Raw genomic sequence first — 27,368 nt, forward strand, 5'->3', positions numbered from 1 at the left:
AAACCCACAGAAAATAGGAAGCACACTGTTAGATCCATAGTCCAGCAATTTTCCCCCTCTCCATACCCTCAGTTTTAGTAAAATGACATTTGCATCCTGAAAAACTGAAAACATACACCTAAGTTTCACTGACATCGCTCATGAGACAAGGAGATGTGACACATCCCCCTTTCTTAGGAGTGGCAAACCCATGGCGTTTAATGCAACTTAGGCAGCAGTATCACAACCAAGGGGTCTGACTGGCCAGCGATAGTTTAACATTGAGGGTTGATGACTTGGAATATAATGGTTGTTCAGTAGGATGCATTTTAGCAGGTTTCAGGAGATAATGGTCTGGTCTTGCTGCTAAACCAAGTTTTCTGTGTCTGTGTATATTGTAGAGGAGAGGGGGACTCTGTATGTTTTTGGAAATTATTGCACAAACAAGATTGTCTTCGGACATATTATCCCATCTGACATTGATGACAATAACACAGCAAAAAGAATTTTGAGAAGTCATTGGGGTAAAAGAAAAGAAAAAAAAAAAAACTTGAATTCAGTTGTGAGGGAGAAACTTAAAACTATGCTTCTATTCATTGTTAAAACTGGTTTGGAACAATTCTAATGAAAAAATTCACAAAGGATTAATTTCCGTTTTCTTTTCTCATTATTATTTGGCAGTCAAGATTCAAGCTAGATCCCGCTATCCCAAAGACCCATTTGTGTTCAAGAACACAACTCACAATTCTCAGCTTGTGACCGAGCCAGGTGAAGGAGTTCTGGAACCCATCCCAATTTTTAATAACTGCACCCCTCAATGTTCTACCTTAACATGCTGAGCTCAGTTGAAGAAGAAAGATGCACTAGTATAGATGTCAGCATGCATTTAGCTTGTTGGGCGGCAAAATACCAAAGAGAAAAACCATAAAAAACAATAAATAATAATTAAAACTACCTTACGCCCAAATTAGCAGCTTGCTCAAGACTTCAGTCGGAAGCCCCGTTAGCTAGATGCCTTTGCGTTCAAGCCACTGTGCATGCCTCTTACTCTGAGTGGTTCCAGTGTGAATATGACAATACTAATGACCTGCTAAGTGTATGCAGATGTGGGTTTCTCCAGATGTGGTGATTAGTAATGTAATGGAGATAGCCAGTCGATTCATGTTTATGGGTTGTTTGCCTTTTATTACTTTTCCGAGTTTATTTGCTTTGAACTATTTTTTAACTCCAGCCAACAAACTCACCTTTAAGTCTCAAAGGGCTTTATCCCCCTAAACTGTGTTGAGGAAACAGGGAAGAAAGAATGTGCCCCCAGGCTGGAGCTGAGCATCAGGTCCATCACATGTCAGCTTTGGACTATTTGGGAAAACTGAAAGTTAGAATCATTGCTCCATTTTACTGGAAGGGCCCACAAAGAGGCAATGGTGAACCCTGACAGTGTTTGCAAGCTGGCTAGGCCATAAAGAAAGAGATTTCTTTTTAAAAAAAATCCAGGGAAATATATGATCATCTTGAAGTAAGCCCAAAGTTCTGGCCAGTGTTTCTGGAAGATGTTGCCTTGCTTTCATTTGAAAACAGAATGCCGATGAAAAGTCGAGTAAAATGTTGTTACAGATGTTCAACTGTGCATTAAGGCTGTTGGAATTGCCACCACATCTTAAATCAATTCCCAGAACATTGTCTGGAGGTTATGTCATTGAAATAATGAATCCTCTTTAGTCAAGTATAAGCAAACATGTTAAAACATCATTGTAACTTTAAATTAAACTCTAGTGCAAACCAAGGGATCTGAAGCCTCATTAGACTTGCCTGACATTTTTCTAGCACTGAGTCTTCCCAAACTGTAAAACTGTTCGATTCAGTGCCTATTAGACAGGCGAGCGCTGGGAAGTTACTACAGCACATTAAGTGTTATACTTAGGGATGTGCAAAAACAAGCCCTTGAATTTTATGAGTACTTGGAGACTGGATGGAGTTCAGCTCCTATAAAAATTCCACATTGGATTCCTGAACTTGTTTGTGCTTTAAAGAAGCTGGTAAGTCAGGTTCCTTTAAAAGACCATATCTTCATGCGGCTTCCACAGCATGATACAAGGGAAAATGCTAGAGACAGAGGTGTGTTGTAATTAGCCAAAAAGCGGGTTAAACATGAACCTGTAAATGTGCTTCGACGTGAGGTAGTGGCCTGTTACTTCAATACATTTGTCTTTCATGAAAGTAGGTAAATTTAAGTCTCCCTTTTAATTCAATTTTTATTCCTCTCATGTAGTCACAGAAGCCATGAAATGAAAATTATATTTTATAGCTTAACTAAAAGTTTTCCTAGATCTACTTTCTTTAAATATGCAGAAATTGATAGAATCCATATAAAGGATAATAATTAAATATGGTTTATATCCTACTTATGAGAAAGAAGTTATCATGGCTTCTCTTGTGAGATCTATGCCATCTGTAATGGTCTCCATTACACGACGTTCATATATTTAAGCTGGAGACATTTTCCCCCATCTCTTCAGGGAACAGATCTGCATTTCCAGGCTGTGAGTACAGGAGGAAACCTTTGAACACGAGTTTCATTTAAGAGAACAAATCCCAGTTTAAATGCAGTATGATTATGATGGATGATCTTTCTGAGCTGCAATGAAAATAAATAGTTTCCTTGCGTAGAAGGAGGCATAAGTTTAGCACCAGGACAAGGTGTCTCCCTGGAGCTGGGTAACAGGTATTAACTTGCAAGTCTTCCATCTGAAGATCACTGCACGTAAACAAACAGCCACAAGGTGCCAGGATAATGGGCGTTTAACTGAAGAGAGTTATTTATCTCAGGCACATTGCAAATGGAGAAACAAAAGTTCAGCAAAGAATCCAACAGAAATGCCAGTGAGGGTGACTCCTGTACAGGTCTTAACTAATATAGACTCCTTGTATGATAGGACAAAACCACGGCAACATCTGGTGGCCTTGAATAAAGCCAGCCCTAGTAGACTAGGTTACGTAAAAGACCTTTTTGAATATTTCATTCTAACCATAAGAAGACTTGTGTGATAGAGAAGAAAAGAACTTTCACCCCCACTAGACCCGCTCACATGCACACACATTATTTAGTTCATCTTGCTACTCAACTAATCTAGATCACCCTGAAGACAATACAGTGGCAAGTGGTCCATACTAAGAGATGACCTTGTATTATGGATGGAGGCAAGACTTTCTACGCCATCCTAAAATGGGGAAAGTGTAGAAGTATACTTACACACGCACACATTCTCTCTCTCTCTCTCTCTCTCTCTCAATATAACTGCCTTTCTACCCCATTATTGCCTGGGATGCCCAACCCCCTATCCTGTGAAAGGAAGATGAATTCAGGTCAAGCTCAGAGTGCTTGTTTGCTTGCTGAGAGATGCATATCAACTCTAAGTGATTTTTTTCAATACCATTTATGTGGCTTGTATTTATTTCCTTTAATCTTTTAAGTGCTGTTTAGTCTCTGTGTGATTTGCTGTGGATACTCATTTCTGATAAGATGCGATATCCTCCCAGCTACATAGTTCCTGCCTGGAGCCCTAAGTGACTGATACTGTTGCAGCCTGAGCCCGGGCCTCTGGGGGGTGCCGGTGGGGGGAGCAGGTGGTAGAGTGAGTTGGCTGTGGGCATTTGCAGGCGCTTTCTTGCCTTCATTTCTTCTGGTATCGCCCTCATCTGAAACCACATGCTTGTTCTCTTTCCCTGTGTTGGCCAGAATTTAGACAACCCCTAACTGCCAGTGTAATAGGGGCTTATACCAAGTATGCTACTTTGAAGCAAGTTTGGAGGGTAGTTGGATTATTATAATCCCTTTGGAACCATGCATCATAACATACTAAATTTATTTAGAGTTTTCATGGATATACCATATAATGCATGTCCTGATATGGGTCTTCCTGGATAATATCAAGTAGCTGAGATGGCATTTTCTCCCCCACCTAAGACTTGTACACCATTAACATATATCAAGCTTCTATTGATGTTGTCACTGCTAATATTTCTCTTCTTAGCTTTAAGGTAACTGCCGTGCATTCCAGGTTTCAGGGGTGCTTCCTCCCAGTCTGTGTTGCAGTCAACTATAAGAATCCAAGGATCCTATTTTTCCCTCTTGACATTACAGCTTTGGCATGAATCGTGGGGGTGGGTGAGGACTAGAATTTTGCCGCTGATGCCCTTGGGTGGCAGGCTGGGTATGCATCTGCTAATTATCAAGCAGCTCTCTTAAAAAGAAGCATGATACAGGCTAATACATCTACAAAGCTTATTAGTGGGTGTCTTTGGGCAAAAGCCATAGAGTGTGCTGTGTTGTTTGTGAGCAAAGCTTCACATTGCTTAGCGACCTGTGTGGTTTAGACATTTGGAAAACAGCGTTTGATTTCCAATCTCCTGTGCTTCCCTCTCTCCCTGCCCCCCACCACATCATCAGAGAATCATTCAATGGCAACCTCCTCCTTCATTTGATGCTCTTCGGCAGCCCGGTTCTCCAACCTTGCAGCCTGGTCCTCCTGTCTTAATGAGTTAAGAAAGGATTCCATGTGCACGGTCCTACATGCCCTCCCTCTTGGGAGGTGGAGGGACTCGAGCTGAGTTGGGCTGGGGATCCTTGAGCCAGCATGCACCAATGTTCCCAGTCCTGACTGATTGAAACATTGGCTGTGGGGGCCTCAAATCCTTACCTCTCCAAGGCTCAACCTCTGGTGTACACGGATTAGGAACCAGTTAAGTTGGTTCATTTGCAGAAGCAGCAGGCTGGCAGCTATTATGTCGCTGTTTCAAATACAACTTTATTTCTGGGTTACGAGAAAACCCAGAAAAGCAAAGTAACCAAAATTAACTCTAAGGATAATGATTGGGTGTTCCCATATATATATATATTTTGTATGCAGATAAACCGTGATTTCTTTTTCTTATGGCAGGGCATTTACAAACTATTTTAGTCTGTTTAAAGTGCATGTTCAAATGCTGGCGTGTAAAGAGGTGATGCTCCCACCTTTTCTAAGCCGGCCTCTTTGACTAACACATTTGGTCTTTGTCATTGGGTCCTAAAAGACAACCATGAATTCCTAGTGAGTGACTGAGCCATGAGTGTGTGTCTTTTGATATCTTGCCTGTATTTCACAGTCTGCCCTCAAACTGTTCGTAATCTCATGAGCTGCCTGTATTTCCAGTTGAAGATGAACAGCCGTCAACGCTGTCCCCAAAAAAGAAGCAACGCAACGGAGGCATGCGGAACTCACCGAGCTCCTCGCCCAAGCTGATGAGGTGAGGAGAGGGGCTGCAGGCTACACGGGTTCCCCCCCAGCTCCTTCTCTTCCTCTCCTTGCCCCCTCCCCAGCCTGCCTAGGCCTGAAGCCTCCCCTCCCCAACCAGCATGAGGCGGGGGAGGGGACAAGATGGTTAGATGGCTTCTTAAAGGCTGGAGTATTTATTCTGTCAGCTTGTCAGCAGTTAATGATAGAGCTGAAAAAATTCTGTCATGAAAAACAGTTTGAAAAGCTGTTTGAAAAATACATAGGCTTTAAAGTCTTAGCTGTCACCATGTCCTGTCTATGTGTAGTTTCTAAACAGCAGTGGCACTAATGACGGCGGCAACCAATCAGAGGAACTCGTGTGGTTAGTTTGCCTCCGGCAAGTCTCTTTCTGCTGGAGTCCCTCTGAGGACTGTTTTCTGTACTTAAGGCCATGTGTGAGATGTATCATCACAATCAAAAATGAACCTGAAGATTACCTTCCTTTTATCCTGTCGATTGAAATCAAATTTCTGTTAATTGATTTTGACCGATAAAAAAGTCTAATAATCTGTGGACTTGCCAAAGTAAAGTTCAAAAGTAATCCAGTTCTGCTCAGGCTAAAAGCAATATTAATTATGAAATACAGTGTGTGTGCATTCGTTATTTCTCTCTCTCTCCTTCCTTCCTTCCTTCCCTCCCTTCTTTCCATCTTGACTATGGCTTCCTCTAGGAAATGGCAAGTGAAACCAAATTTCAATAGAGCTCTGCAGCTTCCTCTTCTTGGCATCTTCCTCTTTCATCTCCCCTTTTTTGTCTTCGATTCATCTGCCAATCTCAGTGCTTATTTCCTCCAACATCCTGACTCTCTAGCACCTCAATGAAACAAGAGTGATTTCAGATTTGCACTGCTCTCCCTAAATGGTTACTGCCATGGAAACGCCTGCCATCTTGACGTTACTTTCTTCTTTTCATTGGCATTGGCCGCTCTCCTCTCTTTGATTACTGAAATACAGTAATGGCGATTTCCCCCGCTGTCCCCCCTTCTCCATCACATTCACATCTTTCTGGCCCTCCACGACCACCTTTCTAGGAAGTGGACAGGGGCAGCCCTTCTCCATGCCGCTGAGGACACAGGTTCCAGTGGAAGACTCACCCAGGCCATGGCCTTTTCCATTATGACCATCTCTTCCTGTTAGATGTTTCTTTAACAGTTCTCTGCCTGCCCCTTGGCTCAGCCCTGCTCCACTATCGCTGATTTACATGCTTGTTTACAGTTTATGAGGAGGAATAAAACGCACCAACTGCCAAGCTTCTCATTTTTATGACTCCAGTTGTCATGCTAGCATCCGTTTCCTATTTACTCACCTTTAGGTAATCGCCTTATCTAATGCAAATAGTTTTATCCATTTAAAGTAGAGAAAAGCACAGGCGCTTTCTTTTGCCTAAATTTAGAGAAGCAAATAAATAAATAAAGAGAAATCTGAAAAATCTGAAACCTTTGGAGCCAAATTCCCTGTCCCTGTTTGCTATGTAAAGTATGGCTCATTTCTTTGATCTTGAGTAATAATAATTCTGAGGAGTTACTACTGTTTTCATATGCTTCAAAGCTGTGTCAAAGTTTTGCTGCTTAAGGGTACTTCTTTATTCTGTTGGCTCTTGGGTACCAAGATGACAGGTCTTCTGTACGAGGTGGAAGCTTTTTTAAGTCGTAGCCTTCAGCAAAACATCAAATTACCAAATCCAGGGTAACATACTTCTACACAAATGCCTTTCCTGTAGATATATTATACCATATATATTAAATACTTTAGTGTTACACGCTACATTTTATGTGCAATAGAAAGTGATGGTTTGAGGTAGCCTTGGGGGGACTTTTTTTCCACAAGCAGAAAAAACTAGTGTATACGGTATCAAGTATGGTTTTTACAGGACTTTCTGCCCGAAGGCCTTGCTAAATAAGTAATGATCAACAGATTGGCTGTGGGTTTTTGAAAAGCATGCCTGTGTCAGTTTGCATGATGAGGGAGAATTTTCAAAGTGGGTCTTGCTTTCATTGCCTGTCGGAGAGGGGCTGAGGGAGGCAGTCATCCCAGGCTGGAGCTGTCTGCTCCGTGGTACATCAGAATTGCTAAACGTGGGTCAGGCGGTGAGCTGAAACTCGCCAAGCTGCAGAACTTGGGTTTCTGGTGTTGGTGCCTTTGGCTGCTGCTACGGCATGGCTACTGCTTTATCCCACCAGCCCACAGTGGTCTCGGTTGCAGCTCAGCTGGACTGCCCCCACAGGCGGGCTGTCCCATGACAAGTGAGAAAGTCTTAGACACCCCTCCTTTACCATGACTTTCTCTGTTCCAGGTGTTCTCCATGCTCTGTGTGATGTGGGAGCAAAGACAGGGTGCCAAGCTCTCTCTCTATTTCCCGGGTATGAATGAAGAGCCCATGGGCAGGTTGCTTTGGTTTGAATATCCGGCACTGGCGGTGAGGTTGCCTTGGCCTATTTTTGCTAGATTGCTCTTGTTGATTGACAGAAAACAGAGGGGCTCACGCGGCACCTTGTGGCTTCCCCAGGTCTCCCCCCCCCACACACATCTTCAGACATTCCCCTTCTACTCTACAGAAGATAGTACTCCCAGGTCCTATTCCTTATGACCTGAAAAATCCATAAAGGAAACTAATGACTTATTTGAAGTGGGTTTTTTGACGTGAGTTTGTGGCTTACTGTTTGAGCAGAATCAATCATTCTGAATGCGGGCAGGTTTTAGTGGCCTATGGGCAGTGATAGGAATAGCTCCAGGAGAACTGGAGAGCCCAGAATGGGCTAGGATGGGCTTTAATTTACCACTGTGGCTTCCGCAAATAAAACAACCTCCTGCGTGAGGGATCCTTGCAAACCATCTGGCAGCATGAAATGCTACTGAGACTCTGCACTAATGGTCTTTGTCTCCCCTTTGTTCTGGTATCAGGCTTACCCTGATTTCTAAGTGTCACTTAACTCTCTGCACAATCATTAGGTGAACAGCCTCGTTTTGTGTGTCTGGATCCTGACGCAGTATGTTTTTTAGTCACCCTGACAGAAGACAACCCTCACGGTCAGACTGAGCCAAATGGCTAGTGTCTGTGCTCCAAGCCAGGGATTGGTGTGTCATGATAGATAACCTTTGGCATCACACCGCAAGGAGGAGCAGGCCATGGAGGTTACCAGTGCTGTTATTCACTTTCCTTGTTGGTCTTCTAACATGGAATTATTTAAGGAGCCTTTCGTAGTTTTCTTCTAAAATCAGCAAGCACCTGTTATGTAGTTCTCCCTACTTAGTGGGTTTGTGCCTTATAAGGATAGCTGTGTCTTTCTTCAGTTGAAAGGCCCTAGTGGGCAAGACCTTTGTCTCTAAATAACTAAGTCAAGAGTTCTTAATTTGGGGGCCTCACAGACCCCATTGAATATTCAAAGAAAGCTCTCTAGGGGGAAAAAAAAAAAAATGGTACAGTGGACACCATTGTGACTACAGTCGAAGCAGATTCATGAATTCCCTAAATGTCTGCCCCGGTTACGGTCACATTCAGTTCCTTCCACAGTCACCTTCAGGTAGTTGCATTCACACATGCTTTTAGGATGCTGAGAATATTCCTCCAGTGGGCAGATGATGTGGAGTAAATGCCTGGGCTCTCTCACGGTATCCTCAAATGCAACCCAAAAAGGCTGTGCATTTCAGCTGCCTGCTTCTATTCCTTTTCTCAGATTAATTCCAATCCAGCAAATGTTTAGTGAGAGCTTAGTATATTCAAGGTGTTGTGGGAGGTCTTTGAGGGGTGTAAGTAAGATGGATTAGAGTCAGTCCCTATCTTCATAATGCTCATAGTTTAATGAAGGACACAGACAGGCATATACAGGAAAATAGAATAGGAACCGCTTGGAGATCTACTAGCGTGGGCTGTGAGAGCAGAGAGAGCTCTCATTACTTCTGATTTGGGAGGCTGAGCCTGATGTATGAAGGAGGTTTCATTTAACCTAGCTCTGTATGATGAGGGCTGATAATATTACCTACCCTTGTTCATTGTTTCCTGGGTGCTAGGCATCATTCCAAGAGTGTTATGCCCGTGAACTCATTGAATCCTAACTACTACTCCATGAGTACATCTTACCCTTTCCCCCATTTTACAGATGAGGAAGCTGAGTCCCAGAGATGTAAAGTCTGGTAAATCTAGTAAGTCTTACCTAATTAGGAATATTTGAACCCAGATAGTTTCGCTTCCAAACCCATGTTATTAACTCCTTCCCTATTCTGCTCAATGGAAGAAATATGGAAAGTGCTCAGGCCTCAGTAAGTAACTTGGTGTGGCTAGAGCATCCTTAGTGTAGGATGACTGGAGTTGAAAATATGAGAGTGTCTGGCACCCACTCCTGAAGGCCTTGGCCTGTTGGAGACATTGGGGAACCCTTGCAGGTTTTTGAGGAGGCAGTGCCCTAACTGGTGTTTTGGGAGGATCACTGATGGCAGTAGAAGGAAGCGTTTAGAACCCTTTATCGGGGCCTTCCAGAGATACACGTTATATAAATGCAGAGGTGGAAAGAGAAGGCCCAGCCCAGCCCTAGCCTCTGCCAAGGTTGTTTGGGTCCAAGATTACTCAGGGTCTGCTGTGGAATCATGGACCAGAAGTGGGCTAGACAATTTTCCCAAGAAGGACACACAGCATTCCTGACATCAGTCCATGTTACACCTATTTGTCCAGGACCTACGGGACTTGGAGTGAGATAGAGTAGCATGGGCCATGAGGATTGATGCTGGATAGTCAGGTAGACAATTTTCACAAAGAGAGAGCCCCCAGCCGGGCTAGCAAGGGTAACTGATGACACTAAAAACAGAGCAATTGAACACTGTGAAAGGAGCTTCGTGTCATGAGACCCAGGAAATATTAGAAATTAGTTTCCTCAATAGGAGGGGAAATAAGATTTGAGGACAAGAGATTACCCTCTTGGGCATTAACCGATCATTAAGTGAAATAAACTCATCTGCTTGTTAAGTCCCATTCCCTCTCTTTTGACTCATACCTTTCATGAGGTCTTTGTTAGGACTGCCAACTTGAAAGGTTTTGTAATAGAAAATGGCAAAATGGCCTGAGCCCACTCAGAGTTGGGGACAGAATGCCACTCTCACTGTTCCTTCCACTGGGCAGAAGAAAGAAGGAAGGCAGGGACAGCTTAGCTAAGTAAATGCACCTCTTAATGCACAAACAAATAGCAAATGACAGGCCCCCACGGGACCGGAGAGGAAAGAAATAGTGGGTCTCATCATACCAAGGCTTGGGTGGATTTGACACAATGTCCCTGGACAAGATGCATGCTCAGCAGAGGGTCATTATCCTGTCCTCTTGTTTCAAGAGCATCTTGTACACTCTCCTCTCGGACTGAAGAACATGTCAGTTCTCCCGGGTTGTCTCCCAAACATCAAGGCAGTAATTTCCTTCTTCCTCCGAGAGTGGTGGCTGCCTAACAAGAGATGACGTATTAGGTGCCAGCAGTTCCTGACTGTTTACTTGTTAGGCAGAAAAAAAAAGTAAGTGGATAGATACAGAAAAGTTGAAAGGGACTCTAGTTTTCCAGAGTCGCTAGGGCCTGGCCTGAAGGTTTTGTCAAGGTGGCTCCGGGGACGGCCATCTGGTGGGAGATGGGGCAGGGGTAGTGGGCAGGTGGGTCTCAGGAGAGATGGTCGTTACACAGGAGGGTAGAGACAGTGTTGAAAGATGAGCTAAGGCAGGAGCCAAAATCTGAAATTCAGACTCCTTGCAACATAGCAGGAAATAGTATTCACCTAGAAATAAAGTGCACCCTAGAATGAGGCAGATCCAATCAGAACCATTTATGGTGCTGAAAACCCAAATATGAGCCCTTTTGAGGAGACCTTCTGAGACCCTCTCCAGTCTCCTGTGACCAGCACAGCCAGAGCCCCACTCAGGTGGCCTGACACTCTTGAACATTGCATTTAGGGACTTAGTTGTCTAAGTTGCCATGTTGTCTTCTATGAAATGGAAGAAGCAATGGGGAGAAAGGAGGGTAGAAAACTGCAGTATAAGTATTGCTCTTTACAAGAACTAATATTTCATTTGTTTTTCATGTTTGTTTATTTGCTGATTAGCTCATGGAAATAGAGGTCAGCAAGAGAGAGTCATTAGTGTGGCATCCAGGATAGGAATCCCCATCAAGTGTTGACACAACTCTTCAAGTTCCAGGGTCACAGAGAGAGTCAGCGTAGCTGACCTGTCACTAGTCCTGTGCTTTTCATTTGGATAGCAGGGCCAGGATTAGGGTAAGGCATGTGAGGTGCCTCCTTAAATCTTATACCTGGGCCCCTCACTTGCCCCACTCTAGTCCTGGCTTTGCTGAATAGAACCATAGCCTTCCAGTCAGTACGTTGGAAACAGTTGCTAACTTTAGTAGAATTGACTCAAACAACAGTTTCTCTATCTGGGAAAAACTTTATAACAATGGTTCTCAAACATTAGCATACATCAGAATTAACTAGAGCACCTGTTAAAACAGAGCCTGCTTGGGTAGGTCTGGGCTGGGCTGGAGAATCTGCATGTCTGTCAAGCTCTCAGATGATACTGATATGGCTGGCATGGGGCTCACTTTGAGAAATGCTCTTACACGAATTGGGGCAGTGGGAGAAGCTTGACGTGATAGGGGCCCTCCTCCTCTTAGAAATGTTTAGACGAGTCATTGGAGCACTAAATAGTTGCTTAATTAAGAATACCTGTCCTGACCACTGTTGGACATCAAACACTAGTCCTCCCTGCCCATCAGTTACAGCAGCTGGCTCCAGGCACATCCCAGGCAGCCTGACTGGTGAGAGACATATTTCAGAGTCTCCCTTCAGATCATGATGCCCTACTTCAAACAGTCCCTGTAAAGTGAAAAACAGTGCAAGAGCCTTACTTGTTCCCCAAACAAATTGTGGCAAAGTATCAGAGGTGAATGGGCTCTCACCGGGCACATTTTCTGGTCTCCGCAAAAGGTCTGGTGAGCTTCTGTTGGCTGGTTTAAGAGTGTTCAGAGACTAGAGATCATTCATCAGCTCCTCTTGTTAGTTGTTTATTGAGCATCTACTGTGTCCTCTGCTGGGTTCTGGAAATACATCCAAGAGTCAAATAGGGGTTCCCTGCCCTCAAGCAGCTCACATCTAATGGATGAGACAGAGATGCAAATTATTATCTCTGAAAGAGCGTCTCTGACTTCTGTAGGAGCGTCTAAGAAGGGAAAACAGCTTCTGTCTCTGTGGCTATCGAGGAGGACAGCTTTGAGAGCAACATTTGAAGCAAACTTGGAGCCTCAGAAATGTCCTGACAGCTCTGCCGTGATGCCTGACATAATAGATATTCGACACAATTAGTGTTTGCCCCTTGGCTGAAAAGCCTGCAGAGGGATGAGAAATTTGCCCACGTTTTATGGAGCCTCCATTTCCCAGGGAGACTACTGCCGGGTGGGCCTCCACCTAAATGGATACCAGTAATGAGAGGAGAGACCTTCTGTGATGAGAAATGAGGTCCCAAAGATCAAGCAAGGAAAAGGCTGCAGTTTTAACACCATTTTGTAACTTTCCTCTTTCATAACTTTTCTTTGGGTTTGGTTCCTTGTACTTGAAGGTCAATTTCTGAAGTCCAGCGTTGTCCCCACTGCCGCGGGGAAAAACTGAGATTTGCTGTATTTGCCTGTAAGGGGAACTGGGCTCTTTAAAATATAATACTGGCTTCCTCACAGCAGGTTTGCTGGAAAAGGGGTTTGTGGTGTTGCTTGAGGCTGTTGTCTTCAAGACAAGCTTTTTGTGCCTCTGCTGTAGCAGGGCCTTTAGTTCACTTCCTGAGATTAATTGATGGCAAGTGGCATTCCTTGCTTTGCAAACCCTCAAAACAATGATCTTTTATTCTTCATCTGAGGTCAGGCATGCTTAATTTCTAGCTGTGGACTCTGGAGGTGTGAGCTGAGATTCAAGAGGCATAGATATGAAAGATTTAACTCACTGGAGCGCCTTGGTTGTTATAACAATGTGGATGTTCCTCAGTGGAGCCTTCAGATATTGGGAGATGGCAAAAGCTCACCCAGCCTTAATTGATTATGGAGGCTTTCCTTAGCACGTTGTCCTGACAAGGGCTCAAGGGCAATTTTCTACTGATTATTCACACCAGCTGTGCATTTTATAAATGCCCGCCATGCTGGTCTCCCTGTATTTGCAGCTTAGTGCACTGTGGCTTGGGGCACTGCAGTGGAGAATGATCAAGATCCAGCTGCCTCCTGCAAGTGGGAGGGGACAGAATGGGGGCCAAGCAGCACTGGCTTCCAGTCAGAAGACCTCTCTGTTCAAAGCCTTCCCTCTCTTCTCACTAGCTGTGCCATGTTAGCTATGTGACTTCTCCACTCTGTTTCCCATCCATACAAATGGGTAATAATAACAGAAATTACCTACAAGTGTTATCGTGGTGGGTAAATCATAAAATGTAGGTAAAAGTTGTAGCACAGCAATGTTTGTAAGTGTTCGACTCATGGTAGATATCCATCTTAGTAGCAACAGTTGTCGTAATAGTAACGCTACATCTTTATTATTGAACTGCTCTACCTTTACTGTCTCCTTTTACCATTATAAGAGCTACAAATATATGAGTGGGTTCTAAGCAAAGTATAAAGAATGGTCATAAGAATGGTAATTAACACTTATCGAGGGCACGCTCTGTATCAGGTTCTATGCTAAGTGTATAACACAACTTTACTCATGTAAATCTCAAATTGAATCCATTAGGTAATGATGATGAGTAACACTCCCATTTTACAGATGAAGAAACTGAGGCAAGGCACATATAGCAAGTAACAGATGAGCCAAGACTTGAAGACAGACATTTTGGCTTTGGAGCCACTGTGCTATATTGTCACTAAGGAAGTAGGTGGTTTCCTGCCCTCAGTGTTACCCACCCCCAAAACACTCCCTGTGGAGACAGACTTTTGGTTCAACTGAATAAATTAACTGGCCAGTGTCTAGGATTCCTCTTTTCTTTGGGTTGGGCTGTCATAAGTATTAATCCTCAAATCCGGGTGTCAGTTAAAGACCAGAGAGAAGTTCCCTCTGGGGCAGAGCAGATCTAATTGTGTATGTATGTTGGGCAGGGGGTATGGTGTTGGGGAGGGTAGAGACATTGGCCCAAACTCTTTCAAGAAGATATTGTGTATTTCTGGTGTATTTCCATGTATTCCTAAACTGGTGGCAGGATGCTTTTCTCCCAAAAAGGAACAGGTGAGACTAAAGTGCAAGGAGGGCAGCCGGGGTCTTCAGTGGAGTGATATATGATACATTGTGTGCATTTTTCTTCAAGGTAGACTATTGTATTAGTTGATTAGGGTTGCCATAACCAAGTACCATATATTTGGTGTCTTATGCAACAGATATTTATTTTCTCACAGTTCTGGAGGTTGGAAGTCTGCGATCAAAGTGTTAGCAGAGTTGGTTCCTTCTGAGGCCGTGAAGGAAGGATCTGTTCCAGGCCTCTCTCCTTGGCTTGTAGATGACTGTCTTATGCCTGTGTCTTTGCATCGTCTTCCCTCTGTACGTGTCTGTGTCCAAATTTCCTCTTCTTATAAGGACACCAGTCATATTGGATTAGGTCCCACCCTAATGACCTCAGTTTAACTTAATTACCTCTTTAAAGACTGTATCTCAAAATACAGTCACATTCTGAGGTACTGGGAGTTAGGACTTCAACACACGGACTTCATGGAGGACGCAATTCAGCCCCTAACAACTATACACCAGATACTCCTCACCTCGTAGAGCTTCTATTACCCTAAATAAGGCATGTACATTGGCTAAGTGCTAAGTGACAAATAAGCCTTGAATTAATTATGGTGCATTTTAGGGGGAGTTGGGATTACTTTTTGAGTTGTGGAAATACATAAAATAATTGAGATGTGAAAGGCAATATCCAGTAGTGGTCTTCAGTTCCAACTAAGTAGTCTTTGAGGAGTTGTCTGAGAGCCTGTGGAAGTGGTTCTCCATCATTTTGAAACTGATAATGTTGGGATACTTTGTTCAGGGAGGTTTCTGATGATCCTTCTTTCCATGTACAACAAACTGCCTAATTCTTCTCCTGGGCCTCCCCCAAGCACAACAGTGTTGGTTGTTGTGCTCAATGGCAAATGCTTGGACTTTCTTCTGTTAACATAAACTCCAAAAACCTCAATTTAGAAACAGAAGTTCCTGGGGAAACTAGTCTTCCCTCTTTACCTATGTCAGAGATCTCTCACAAGCCAACCTAAGGCCCTTGAAATTACTGTAGGAACAGACATGGTAATGAAATTTATCCTGTCTGGCCCAAAGTAGTTACAGACTCCTGTGTTGCTAGAATGAATCATGTTCCAAGCTTCTGCCCAGACAGTAGAATCTAGTGAATGAGGAACAGTTTTAGCCTTAATGGAACTATAAAGTAATCAGTCTTCAGTTCTTCTTATCTCCCATCTTTGCTCCAATAACAACTTTTCTTCACTTACTCAGTGCCCTCCAGCCTTTTGATGCCCAACAGTGGTCCAATATTTCCCAAATCTTTCTAGCCACCTCTGTCTCAATGACAGCACACTGCTTCAAACCATAAAGGTCTTCTAGGCTCACCCAACATTTATAATGAAATCCCCTCCATATCCCCAGCTCTTCTGGAATAGCTCAAATGATGAGAAATCCACTGACTGCCTTGGGAAACAACTCATGTCATTTTTGAAAAACCTTCAATTTTTATAATGTAAGTTTTGTTTTTGGAAGCTTGATTTTTGTTCCATCTAAATCCCACACGTCGTTAGTCTGCTCTCAATCAGTTGACTACATCTTCCACTTGACTGCCATTGCACATCTGAGGACAGCTGGTGTGCCTGGCCTGAGTCTTCTATACCTTAGGTTACACACTACCATAGCTGACATCTCCATCCAAGGTTTTGGGTGCCATTCTTTGGCTCTTTTCATCCGGGCCTCAATTCTTTTAGTGGGTCCTAATGTCTACCAGTGGATCAACAGTGAAATATGCTAAGATTCCTCCTCACCTTTCAGGGCTCAGATCAAATGTTACTTTCTCTTGAAGCCTTCCTTGATGTTACTCAAATGCCAGGCAATTGACAGCTTCTTTCTTGGTGTTCTCCTACCACCTTGTACATGAATTTGCTATGACACTTAGCACAGTGTATCACAACCATTGATTGACATTTTCTCTTTCTCGCTATGTTATGACCCTCTCTTTGACTAGGGACTGTGTCTTAATCTTAATCATTATGGCATCCTCCATTCCTGGCTTAGAAGAGGAGATTCATGTTTATTGGTTGCTTTGCTGATTCAAGAAACCAAAGTTCCAATTCCAGGTACTGTGACTAGTCAGAAAAGGAAATATCTTTTTGGGGGGAGATTTTTGACAGTGCTCAGATCAGACCCTGTGAGGAAAATCCTGAAAGACATATTTAAATTATCCAGGGCAGGCCGAGAGACTTTTGGGGAGTACAGAGTGCAGCATGGCATGCCACTGAGACTTTTCAGATGCTTCTGGATATTCAGAAGCAAATCATGGCCTGCAGCCCTACTGTCAAATTATACCCGGTTTCCCCAGACCCCCACCCCAGGTAATGAGGCTTGACATTGAAAAGTGGACTTTTTTCCTCTCATTTAGGGGCGATTGATCATCAGGCTTGTTTATTTACTTTTCTAAGGTGAAGGTTGGAGACCCGTGTTACCAAGAAATGATTCTTCCCCAAAAAGAGGGGGAACCAAAATGTCTGTCCTCTCTTCCAAGGCGTGTATTTTCTAAAAGGAATGTTGGCCAGCTTGCTATATCATTTGCTTGCTTTCTGATGTTACATGAATGAAGTCCTGGGCATCTTTTAAATCCTGAGTGCATTAGGGGCAGGTCTTAGAACTTCCTGAGATGATCTTCCTCTCCAACCAATAAACAGGGCAAGAGCATTTGAATCTAGCTGTATATCTTCAGAGCAAATTTATTAAGATCCTCTTGCAACTAAAATATGTTCTTTTAGGGCTGGAAAGAGTTCATTCTGTTCGTTTTCTCAAATCTCTTCTCTATAGTGGTTTCTGTCCACCCACCTATCTCAGAAGGATATCTACAGAACTATTAAAGTTTCTTCAAGGAGAAAAAAATTCAAAATGTGTTCTTGTCCTGATCTGTGACCAGTTCTTATCAGCAACTGCCTTTTTATTTTAGCGTTTTTTACCAAGTTCAGTGTTTGAAAGGTGGCCTGGTGGTTTACAACACCTCAGGACTTCCCAACAACCCAGCTACTGAGCTGCTATTCTGAGGTGGATTCTTCTTCTCCTTTAAAGATCAGATATGACAGTTCATATAGTGATCTAGCATGTTCATTGAAGATGGCTTTGCAGGATTGCTTCACATGGTATTTGTCATTTGGTGTAGCCTAAAAGCAAATTCGCAGGAATAAATAAATGTGGTGAGAGTTTTCCTATCTTAAGTGAGAGTGGGAAACATGTTGAGAGGGTCATGGTAGATATCCCGAAAGCTTAATTCTAGGTCTGTGAACCAAGTAGTGGGATTGCTGTCCCGCTCTCTGTGTTCTGGACATATAGGTGAGAAATATCAGATAAATTTCAGAAGGAGAAATGCTAAAAACTAAATCAAGTTCACCCTTTGATGCTTGAAATGGATCATTTAAAAGGTAAAATCAGTTTACAATAAATATTTGGAATTTGGACCTATTTATATTTTTTATCTTGTTATTCAGGGAAAATAACTTCACTGCACAGACAGTTAGCTATCCCTGGAACTAATTATATGCGGCCATTGTTGTAGAAACCCAAATGACCTCCCTCAAAGCTAAGGTACAGAATCACTCTCAGAGAGAGTATCTGGACAGTGGATATGACCCAAGATGCAGGAGTATGTTTCTTATGCTGTAAACTTGTCAGACCTGCCTGATTTTATTGAAATTCTTAAGTTTGTGGGTGAGGCTCTGCCAACCCACTGGAGGGGAGGTCTCTGTAGAAGGATCTGCCTTTTCCACCAGTAAACAAGGCAAGAGAGGGTAAATGTAGCCCTGAGAATTCAAGACAAGTTTATTAAGATGCATCTGAGCTTGAGGCTCTCGTCCAAGGAATGCTGCAGTTGGGAGGTGAAGATGGGGGAGTCCCCCCTCCCCGTCATTGGACAGTCAGTGCAGATACAGTTGTCAAGGCAAGGAGAGAGGGTGTTGTTTAGTATTGAAATCATGTATTCCAGATGTGGGCATTTGGTAGTCAATCTGCTCTGAAGTGACATGCTGCTGAATCTTTAAAGGGCTTCAGCCGGGGAGAGCAAAATCTGATTGGGCAAATTGCTAAAATATTTAAAGTGCAGACTGTTAAAGCTTTTACTGCGAAGAGCATCACGTCAGAAGTTGTAGTCAGAAAGAGCGAGTAATTGGCTTTCCATCCTCATGCCAGTCAGTCAGCGTGAGGCTCTATTCCTATTCCTTCCCCTTCATTGCCAATGCTAATAACAACCCTTTGGGGGTGTGTGTGTGTGTGTATGTGCGTGCACACATGTGTGCTAGATAGCTGGTAAAATGAGAGAAGAAGAAGTGAGATATCCATAAAAAGGGAAAGTAAATCCACAAAATGATGTGAAGGCCATTTTAGAAAAAGGGAAACAGGAGAGAAAGACAGAATTATTACCTGACAAAAGTCACCTGCACTTCCAGGTGGTGATGGTGTTTGGGGCAGTTGTCTTTCAAAGGATGGAGGATTTCTGCAAGCAAAGAATGGCCTTCAGTGACAACCACTTCCTCTCCATCTTTCGTCTCCTCCGAGATATAACTCAGGGGGCACTTTCCATTTATAATTTATCACATTTTCCACTTAGGTTTTCCTGTCCCTTTCTCCCCAGGCATGACCCCTTGTTAATTCCTGGCAATGATCAGATTGACAACATGGACTCCAATGTGAAGAAATACGACTCCACTGGGATGTTTCACTGGTGCGCACCCAAGGAGATAGAGAAAGTCATCTTGGTGAGTGATGCACCGTGGAGCTCTGCCATCCACGACTGTCCCAAATAACATTTGCTGGGGGTGAAGTTTTCCTAACTGGATGGTGGGATGATGCAATCTCTGGTCCTAATTATTTTTGATAGTTGAAATTCAGGACACATATTGAAGCAGCTAGAGCTCTCATCAGAACATGAATCAAGAGTGAAATTTTCAATCTCTGAGTATTTATTGGCCCATTACAATAGGAGGTGATCACGTGCTCTGTGAAAGGCATCATGGGAGGCAGTATGCACCATAAATCCTGTGGACTTGGCTCTGGAGCCAGAGCCTGCCTGTGTCATTTAGTAGCTGCATGGCCTTGGACAAATCACTTGACCTTTTGCACTTCAGTTTTCTTATGAGTAAGAAGATGAGATGAGAATGACCCTAACCCATAGGTTGTAGTGAAGATTAAAACCCCGCACACGACTCAATAAACTTACATATTATTATTATTATTTATTATTATTAAATGCCATGAAGAAATCCAAATGCTGCCTGTATTGTTATTTGTTTATAACAATGTCTTGTAGCCTTCTAGATAAGAGCCTTGCGTATTCGTGATCCTTCTTAGTATACAGTGTAGACAGGCAGAATGCATTTGCTGACGATGACAATAACGAACCATGGGTCCACCTCGGGAAGCCAGGGGCTCAGAGTCCTATTCCATGGTTGGCTCATCGCAGTAGCAGCAGTGGGCTTCTTCTGGTCTGTCCCAGGAATGTCAGCATAGACAATAGTCCATTCTACTCTTTAGACTTGTCCTCTTAACAGCTTTAGGTTTTAGTGCCTACATGGACTTTCCTAGAGTTTATTGTCTTGCTAATCCATGAAAAATGGATTAATAACCAGGAAGGTCAGATGGAAGGGTTCTTTCTCCGTTGCACCTTCTAATCCCCAGATTGCTGTGGCCCGCTCCTTTATGTCAGCTGGGAAAATCCTATCATTTCTGATGTCATGGCTGCCCTTCCTAAAAAAGGACTTTTCCAGTTCCTCAGAATGGCTTTGTACTCTAATCCACTAGATTTTTCACTGTGTTTTATCTGAATGTGTGCTTGTGTGTTTTCTCTAATTATAACGGAGCGTTCAGAGCCAATACAGCATTGTGCTGGAGGCTGTCTCAGAAGTGTGAAAGTTGCAGACAAAAGCACAGCAAGTCAGAATTGTCAGGAAACAGCTATTGGCCAACTTACCAGGAGTGCAAATGGTTCTAATCATGAAGCTGCTCCGTGTATTTACATCCTGGTGTTGTATCCACCACGCTTTTGCTCTGGTGATCTAAACTCAGCCTGGTGTTACCCACCTGTGACAGGTCCAAGGCTAGGTGCCATCTCTGGAATCCAGATTTTATTGGCTTACCTAGATATTCCTGAGGAGTGTATGGCTAACTGACATCCAACTGAAGTCCCCTTTCGGCATGAAAGAGTTTAGGGAGGCGAGTCACTACTTCTTTGGTCTGAAAAATAATATCATTTAACAAAACACATATAACAAGCCTTTTGTGTGTTAGGCACTGTTCTCATTGCAGAGGGCACAGCCCCTGACATTGACCTCTCTTATAGAGCTTTGTATTCTAGTGGGGCAAAAAGAAGACCTCCAGGTAGGCAAATGAATATGTAATAACATTTCAGATATTGATGAAGTGCTATGAAGAAAATAAAGCAGGGTCCTGGGCTAGAAAGGGACTGGGAGGTGTTGTTTAGAGTGTGGTCCAAGAAGCTCTCTCTAAAGTGACATCAGAACAGAGAGGAGAATGCTCACAAGAGCCAGCTCTGTGAAGCTTTGGGATTGCAGGTACCCACTGGGTGTAGGACACTAAATCCTTTGGGGGTGAGAAAATAGGAGATGGCCTCAATCTTGAGGAAATGATCATCTCATTAGAGAGAAGACATAAGATGTAACCACGAAACAATATATCTAAAGCTAACCATGAAACAATGTATTTAAAGCTAAGTGTTAGGAGGAACAAAGTGCTGTTCAAATTTAGAGGAGAAGGACCAGTGTGTATGTAAGTGGACAGGGAAGTCTTATTGGATACAAACAGGTTGTGCTTCAAAGGTTTTAAGGCCATTAAGGCCCAGCTTGGGTTAGACCTTGAAGGATGCATAGGAAACACAAGATGCATGCGTGAGTAGTTTCTTTAGTGGGTCTTATATGTGGCAGAATCAGACTCTCCAGGGCAGAGGCCCAGGAATTGGGATCTTTACAAGGTTCTCCAGGTGATATTGCTGTGGCCAGTCTAAGGATTGGTGTTTTGGTCCCCAGATCTAAGCTCCTGGGGTCAGCGTCTGTGCCTCGGCCACTCTGCTAACTGGTGCCTTCCCTACCTCCCTATTGTAGAATTCTGTCCTCCACTCTGGACACAGGTTGTATTCATTGGGCTTGTCGAAGGGAGCTAGCCTTCCAGGTGACCTGGCCAGTTAAAAATAATTAGAGGGTTGGCCCAGTGGCGTAGTGGTTAAGTTTGCGTGCTCCGCTTCTGCTGCCCGGGGTTAGCGGGTTCGTATCCCAGGCGCAGACCTACACACTGCTCATCAAGCCATGTGTAGCGGCGTCCCATATGCAAAATAGAGGAAGATTGGCAACATATGTTAGCTCAGGGCCAATCTTCCTCACCAAAAAAAAATTAAGAGCCCCATCACAATACATCACGGACTGGTTGACCCTGTGCTCCTGGTACCCAGCCACTCACACTTCCATGCAGCCGAGATAACTAACTCCAGGTCTTCTTCATTGAAGCAGTGATGTGGGATGTGACTCCCCAGTGGGTCCTCCTTGGTCACCGTTTATAAGACATTTCTTACAGCCCCTGTCTTAGGTGTCGCTGTACTGTTGCAGAGGGAAACCAATAATGGCAACAGCCCTTGCTTTATTCTAACGAGCAGGGAGTGAAAGCTAGCTTCTTCCTCTCCTCGGGGGTTACTATAATAACACTGACATTGCCATGAATTGCCATATTGACATTTAAACAATCAATACACCGGTCAATTCTAGGGATTAAATCGAGCAGAGTTTGATATGTGCAGTGGACATTAATATGCCTCCCCCAAAGCGTTGTAAGCCACATGGGGCCATCCAGGCATGCAGTGTGTGGACAGAGAGGAAGGAAGGCAAGATGGGAGGTATTGGACTAGAAGGAGAGGCCCAAAACTGGCCTCCTTGTGTTGTTCTCTTCACTAACACAGTGAGCAAAAGGACCAGCAACAGGTAACCATTTGCATTTCCTGGGAAGCTGGGGTCCTCCTCTAACTGGGGTGATTTTATTCTTTCATTTGTCTTCTTTGTAGATACAGACTTGGGGATGGGGGAAGACATGGGCTTGTTGCTCTTGCTGATCTATCTTTGGATCCTTTTAATTATTATTTGGGAGTATTCCTCTGATGACCTGCACAGGTAGCCACTCCAGGCATGCCCCTGGAAACTCCAAGGCAGCAGTGGACAGGGGTCAGCAAACTCTTTCTGTAAAGGGTCATATGATAAATAATTTAGGTTTTGCTGGCCATACGGTCTCTGTGACAGCTAATGAACTCTGCCATTGTAATGTAGAAGCAGCCATAGGCAATACCTAAATGAATGAGATTGGCTGTGTTCCAATAAAATTTTATTGGAATCTGGATTTCATATAATTTTCACATATTATGAAATATTCTTTTTTCAAAAATTTTCAACCATTTTAAAATGTGAAAACCAGTCTCAGCTCACTGGCCATGGCCATACAAAAGCAGGTGGTAGACCAGATTTGGCCTGTGGGCCATAGTTTGCCAGCGCCTGGCTTAGGATATCATGTTCTATCTACTGATGCAGTGGTGTACTGTGAAATCCCGCTGATGAGTCTAGAACTCAAAACTCAGATTTCTCAAGCTGAGACCAACACAGACTTGGACCATTTTATCATGATCTCAGCAGGAGAGACAGAAAGGGCAGCTCATTTTATCAACAATTTCATGGAAACTAAGACTTCTCTTTCCGAATATCATAAGTATTGCATTTCCTCTTATTTCCCTCCCTGAAAATCATTATTAAAGAACTCCTGCTTATATGTATGTATGGTATATCTTTCTTAAATCTTTTCTCAAAGAAGGTAGTGATATGTGTGGATATATGTTTCCATATGTTTATTACACCAATATAATATATACACACATATGGTGTACTATGAATTGTAAATTAGAAATTATACATTTATATATGACACATATATAACATCGATGAAATAAAAATAATAGCACATAGTAAGCACTCAACAAATGTTTACATGGTCCTTTAAATGGTTTTTTTAGTCTTTACCACAGCCCTCTGAGGTCTTTTCTCCAATGCTCGTGCACTTCTCCCCGCTGCAGACTCGAAGTGAAGCTGCCATGACTGTCCTGAGTGGCCACGTCGTGGTCTGCATCTTTGGTGATGTCAGCTCTGCCCTGATTGGCCTCCGGAACCTGGTGATGCCACTCCGTGCCAGCAATTTTCATTACCACGAGCTCAAGCACATCGTGTTTGTGGGCTCCATTGAGTACCTCAAGCGGGAATGGGAGACGCTTCATAACTTCCCCAAAGTGTCCATATTGCCTGTAAGTCCAAGGTCGCATTATTGATGTTTTTTTTTTCCTTTTCATTCGAAAAAGAAAATCCCAGATGGATATAATAGTCGTAGCTTTGATCATGCCTCTGCTTCTTCATCTGGTTCTGGGCCTGAGGACTCAGCCCTTCCCCTGTGCTCTGTCCAAGAATATCCAAACCCTGGGAGACCTTATTAAAAGGAATTTGCAGCCAAGTTCAGTTGCTCATCAGGCGTGAAGTTTCGCTGGTGTCAAATGTATTAACCGTATCAGTGTCTAAACACTCTCTCTCTTGCCTACCCAAACCTAGTGCTTTGCAATATTATGATACTTATAATACAATTTACTTATGGAACTATTTATATCATCTTGTTTACGACATTATTAATGCTTGGGAATTCTTGATTGTACCGTGTTCTGTTTGTAACTAATTGTATTTAACAGACTTCTTTATTTCTGCTGTACAGAAGGCCAACCCCTTCTGCTGGTCAACCCCTACCTCCCATTCTTTTAGAAGCCCAGCAGTGTTTTCATTGGTTTGTGTGTGTGCATGCACGTATGTGCTTGTGATTCTTGATTACAAAACACTAGTACCCAAATCTAAAAGGAACAGTTTGGAACTCCACAATTTAGTGTAAGGACATGGGATACATGATCTGGGAGTCATGTAACTAACTACTTCCTAATCATTAATCAATATGTTTTCCACAAACTTTCAAAAAATTTTATTGTACATTTCAACATTTGATATAGTTCTCCATGTCACAAATCCTTGCAAATTTCACTTATTCTCCACATGTTTTTCTTAGAAGTTCACATCCCTGAAACTGAGGAACATGAATTTGGTGCTACATTTCAAGAGGTCTGGGTTTTTTCCCACTTACAGAGCTCAAATTCGTTATTTCTATTATCACCTCCTCAGAAATGGAAAATTAAGAATCCAGTAATATAATTCAATGAAGAACACATAAGAATCTACCCATAAATAATATCCACTAGTAGCCACCCTTTGTCCTTACATATGCCTGGCACAATAGGTACTCAGTAAATATTTAAAGAAGTGAGAAAAATATAGATGGATATCTTTTCAATGCTGGGCCAAAAACTCACTGACTTAATAAACACATGGAGTTAAAAATAGTCACCTGCAGAAAAACAAATAGTCACACATATAGAAGAGCATAAACTGATACATACCTTGCTAATTTCAGACATGATAGATTTGATTGCGTATTTCCATGATCTTCTTACATGTGCTCTTTACATGGTACCCTGGGAGCACATGGACTAGGATCTAAAAGTATTTTGTAAAGAGCTTATTATTTTGCTGGGCTACATGAGTGCGTGTATGTGTGTGTGTGTGTGTGTGTGTAGCATTTGGTGTGTATTTGTGTGTGTGTGATGTTTGGTATGTATATGTGCATGGTGTGTGTGTGTGTGTTTCCTCTATGTGCCCTTGTGTACATCCACTCACATGCCTGCATATATATGAATGAGCTCTTATATTTGCAGGTCCTTTTCAAACCCTCCAAAGTTTAGCACACTCAAGAACAATATATTTGTATAAAATAGGCTTTCACCTATGTCTTCACATATTTCCTTGTTTAACCAGTGCCCCACAAATAGGGCCAGCTTAGAGAAACACAAGGCGTTTCTATGTATGTCGTTTGTATTTCCTGAGTTTTAAAATCATGTGTATACAACTGAGCGGGGATTGTCTTACATCACAATTACTGCTGGATTCCCTACAAGGTGCAAATTAAAAGAATATGGATGTAGGCAATTGAGGTTTATGCACTGGTGAAATGATTCAGGAAGTTGGTCAGACTTATTTTGTACCAAGAGATCCCAGGAGAAAAGGGGATTCTTCTCCTTCTCCCACAAGATACTGCTCCGGAGCCTAGGACTAGTAGCTTCCCAGCCTCATAGCACTAAATGCCTCTTCCTCCCTAATTCCACTTTGCAGCAATATTTTGGGGGTCGAGAAAAGAATCATGACTGTCACTGAGCCATACAAGAGAGGTGATAGTCTCGATCTCTGCAGCCAATTCCCATCTTCTCAAAGTCCCTTCTCCAGGAAGGAGAATGAGAGGAAGGCATCCAGAAATATATGGCAGTGGGCAGTCCCTCTCCCTACACAGTCAGTGAGTTGAAGGCGACTCGAGTCTCCATGCAGAAGCTGGATTCAGGCTGGAGGACTAAGGAGGCTGGTGGCCGGATGTGAACTCCAAAATGATGCCACATGGCCCCTGGGGAGCTCTGCCATGGGATGGCCTGATTAGTTCTGCTGTGACCCCTCCTGAGGACACAGAGCATGTGGAGGCCATGCCCCTCTTGTCCAACACTAACCTTTCTCTTTTACCTGTGGTTGCATTCCCAGCATCTCTGTCATTACCTCCATGATCTGGGGGGTTTTCCACTGTTTTTTGCTGTTATGAGATTTTTAAAAAATCTGTTTACTGGCTTATTTATTTTTAATTACACCAGTAATATACAAATATGTTCTTGTTGTGAAATATTCAAACAATACAGAAGTATATAAAGTCAAAAACAAACTTCTCCCTTCATCCCTGATCTTATTCTCCTCCCCAGAAGTAATTACTGTTATTAGTTTAGTGTGTATTTTTCCTGAACTTTCTCTCTGAATGTACATACATTTATAAATACATAGTTAATAGTTACATAAATATATAGTTTTATTTTGTGGGTTTCTTTTTACATACATGAAATCATACTTTTTGAATTGTCTAGAACAGTTTTTTTCATTTATCTATTTTAGAGATCCTTCCAAGGTGATGCCTACGTGAGGCTATGTCAGTCCCTTTACCTGCTGCATAGACTTCCGCTGTCTATATGTCCCATGGTGTGTTTAACCGTTCCTGTGTTGTTGGACAATCAGGCGATTTCCTTGTTTTATTTCTTGATGAAAATATGCAATAAAATTATATGACCTGAAGCTTAACTCCTTTCCGTCTCCCCTTTGTAAGGCGCACATTAATTCCACTCCCTCCTACATCCTCCAAATGGAGGATGCTTTCGGCACCCCCCAACCCCCCATCACACCATGCTCACTGGCTATTTCCCCTTGCTGCCTTGGAAATTCTAGTTGGAGCTGCTGTCTTTTGCCTGAGACAGAAGTGACCTGCTATTAAATAAACAGGCATTTGAAACCCACCCCCTTGTTACATTCTGAAAGCCAGAGGTTGCCACAGGACAGTTACTTAAATCAAGACAATCTCCAGGCAGGAAGAAGATATAGAACCCTGGCATTATTCCTCTCCCTCGTTTGTTAGTAATGGCTTGATTGAGTATTGAGAACAAGCCTAAAATGCTGCCATCAGCACCGACTACCCTTTAGATTAGCACACAGCTCCTAGTCCCTTGAATATAGTTAGGCCAGCTTAATGTCAAGGCATAAAAAAGATACTTGTTAAATAATTTCCCAGAGCCCCGGCTCAATCTTTAATTTGTTTTTATTTTTTTCCTCTTTCCCTCGCATTCCTCAGTCTCACTTTTGCTTCTCTTTTTTTTTTTTTCTTTCCC

General features: G+C 42.9%; 1 protein-coding gene across 2 annotated transcripts in view; it reads left to right on the forward strand.

Annotated features, from left to right (window-relative positions):
• The window catches only part of KCNMA1 (potassium calcium-activated channel subfamily M alpha 1), a 711,162-nt gene that overhangs the window by 620,792 nt on the left and 63,002 nt on the right, over positions 1-27,368 (forward strand). For both annotated transcript variants that reach the window (XM_004426905.3, XM_087431991.1), the window contains 3 exons: positions 5,169-5,262; positions 19,131-19,254; positions 23,613-23,837. In XM_004426905.3, the coding sequence (XP_004426962.1) occupies positions 5,169-5,262; positions 19,131-19,254; positions 23,613-23,837 (443 nt within the window). The remainder of the gene's footprint in view (positions 1-5,168; positions 5,263-19,130; positions 19,255-23,612; positions 23,838-27,368) is intronic.

The sequence above is a fragment of the Ceratotherium simum genome, chromosome 6, assembly GCF_057802395.1.
Source record: "Ceratotherium simum simum isolate JZ-2026a chromosome 6, ASM5780239v1, whole genome shotgun sequence".
NCBI lineage: Eukaryota > Metazoa > Chordata > Mammalia > Perissodactyla > Rhinocerotidae > Ceratotherium > Ceratotherium simum.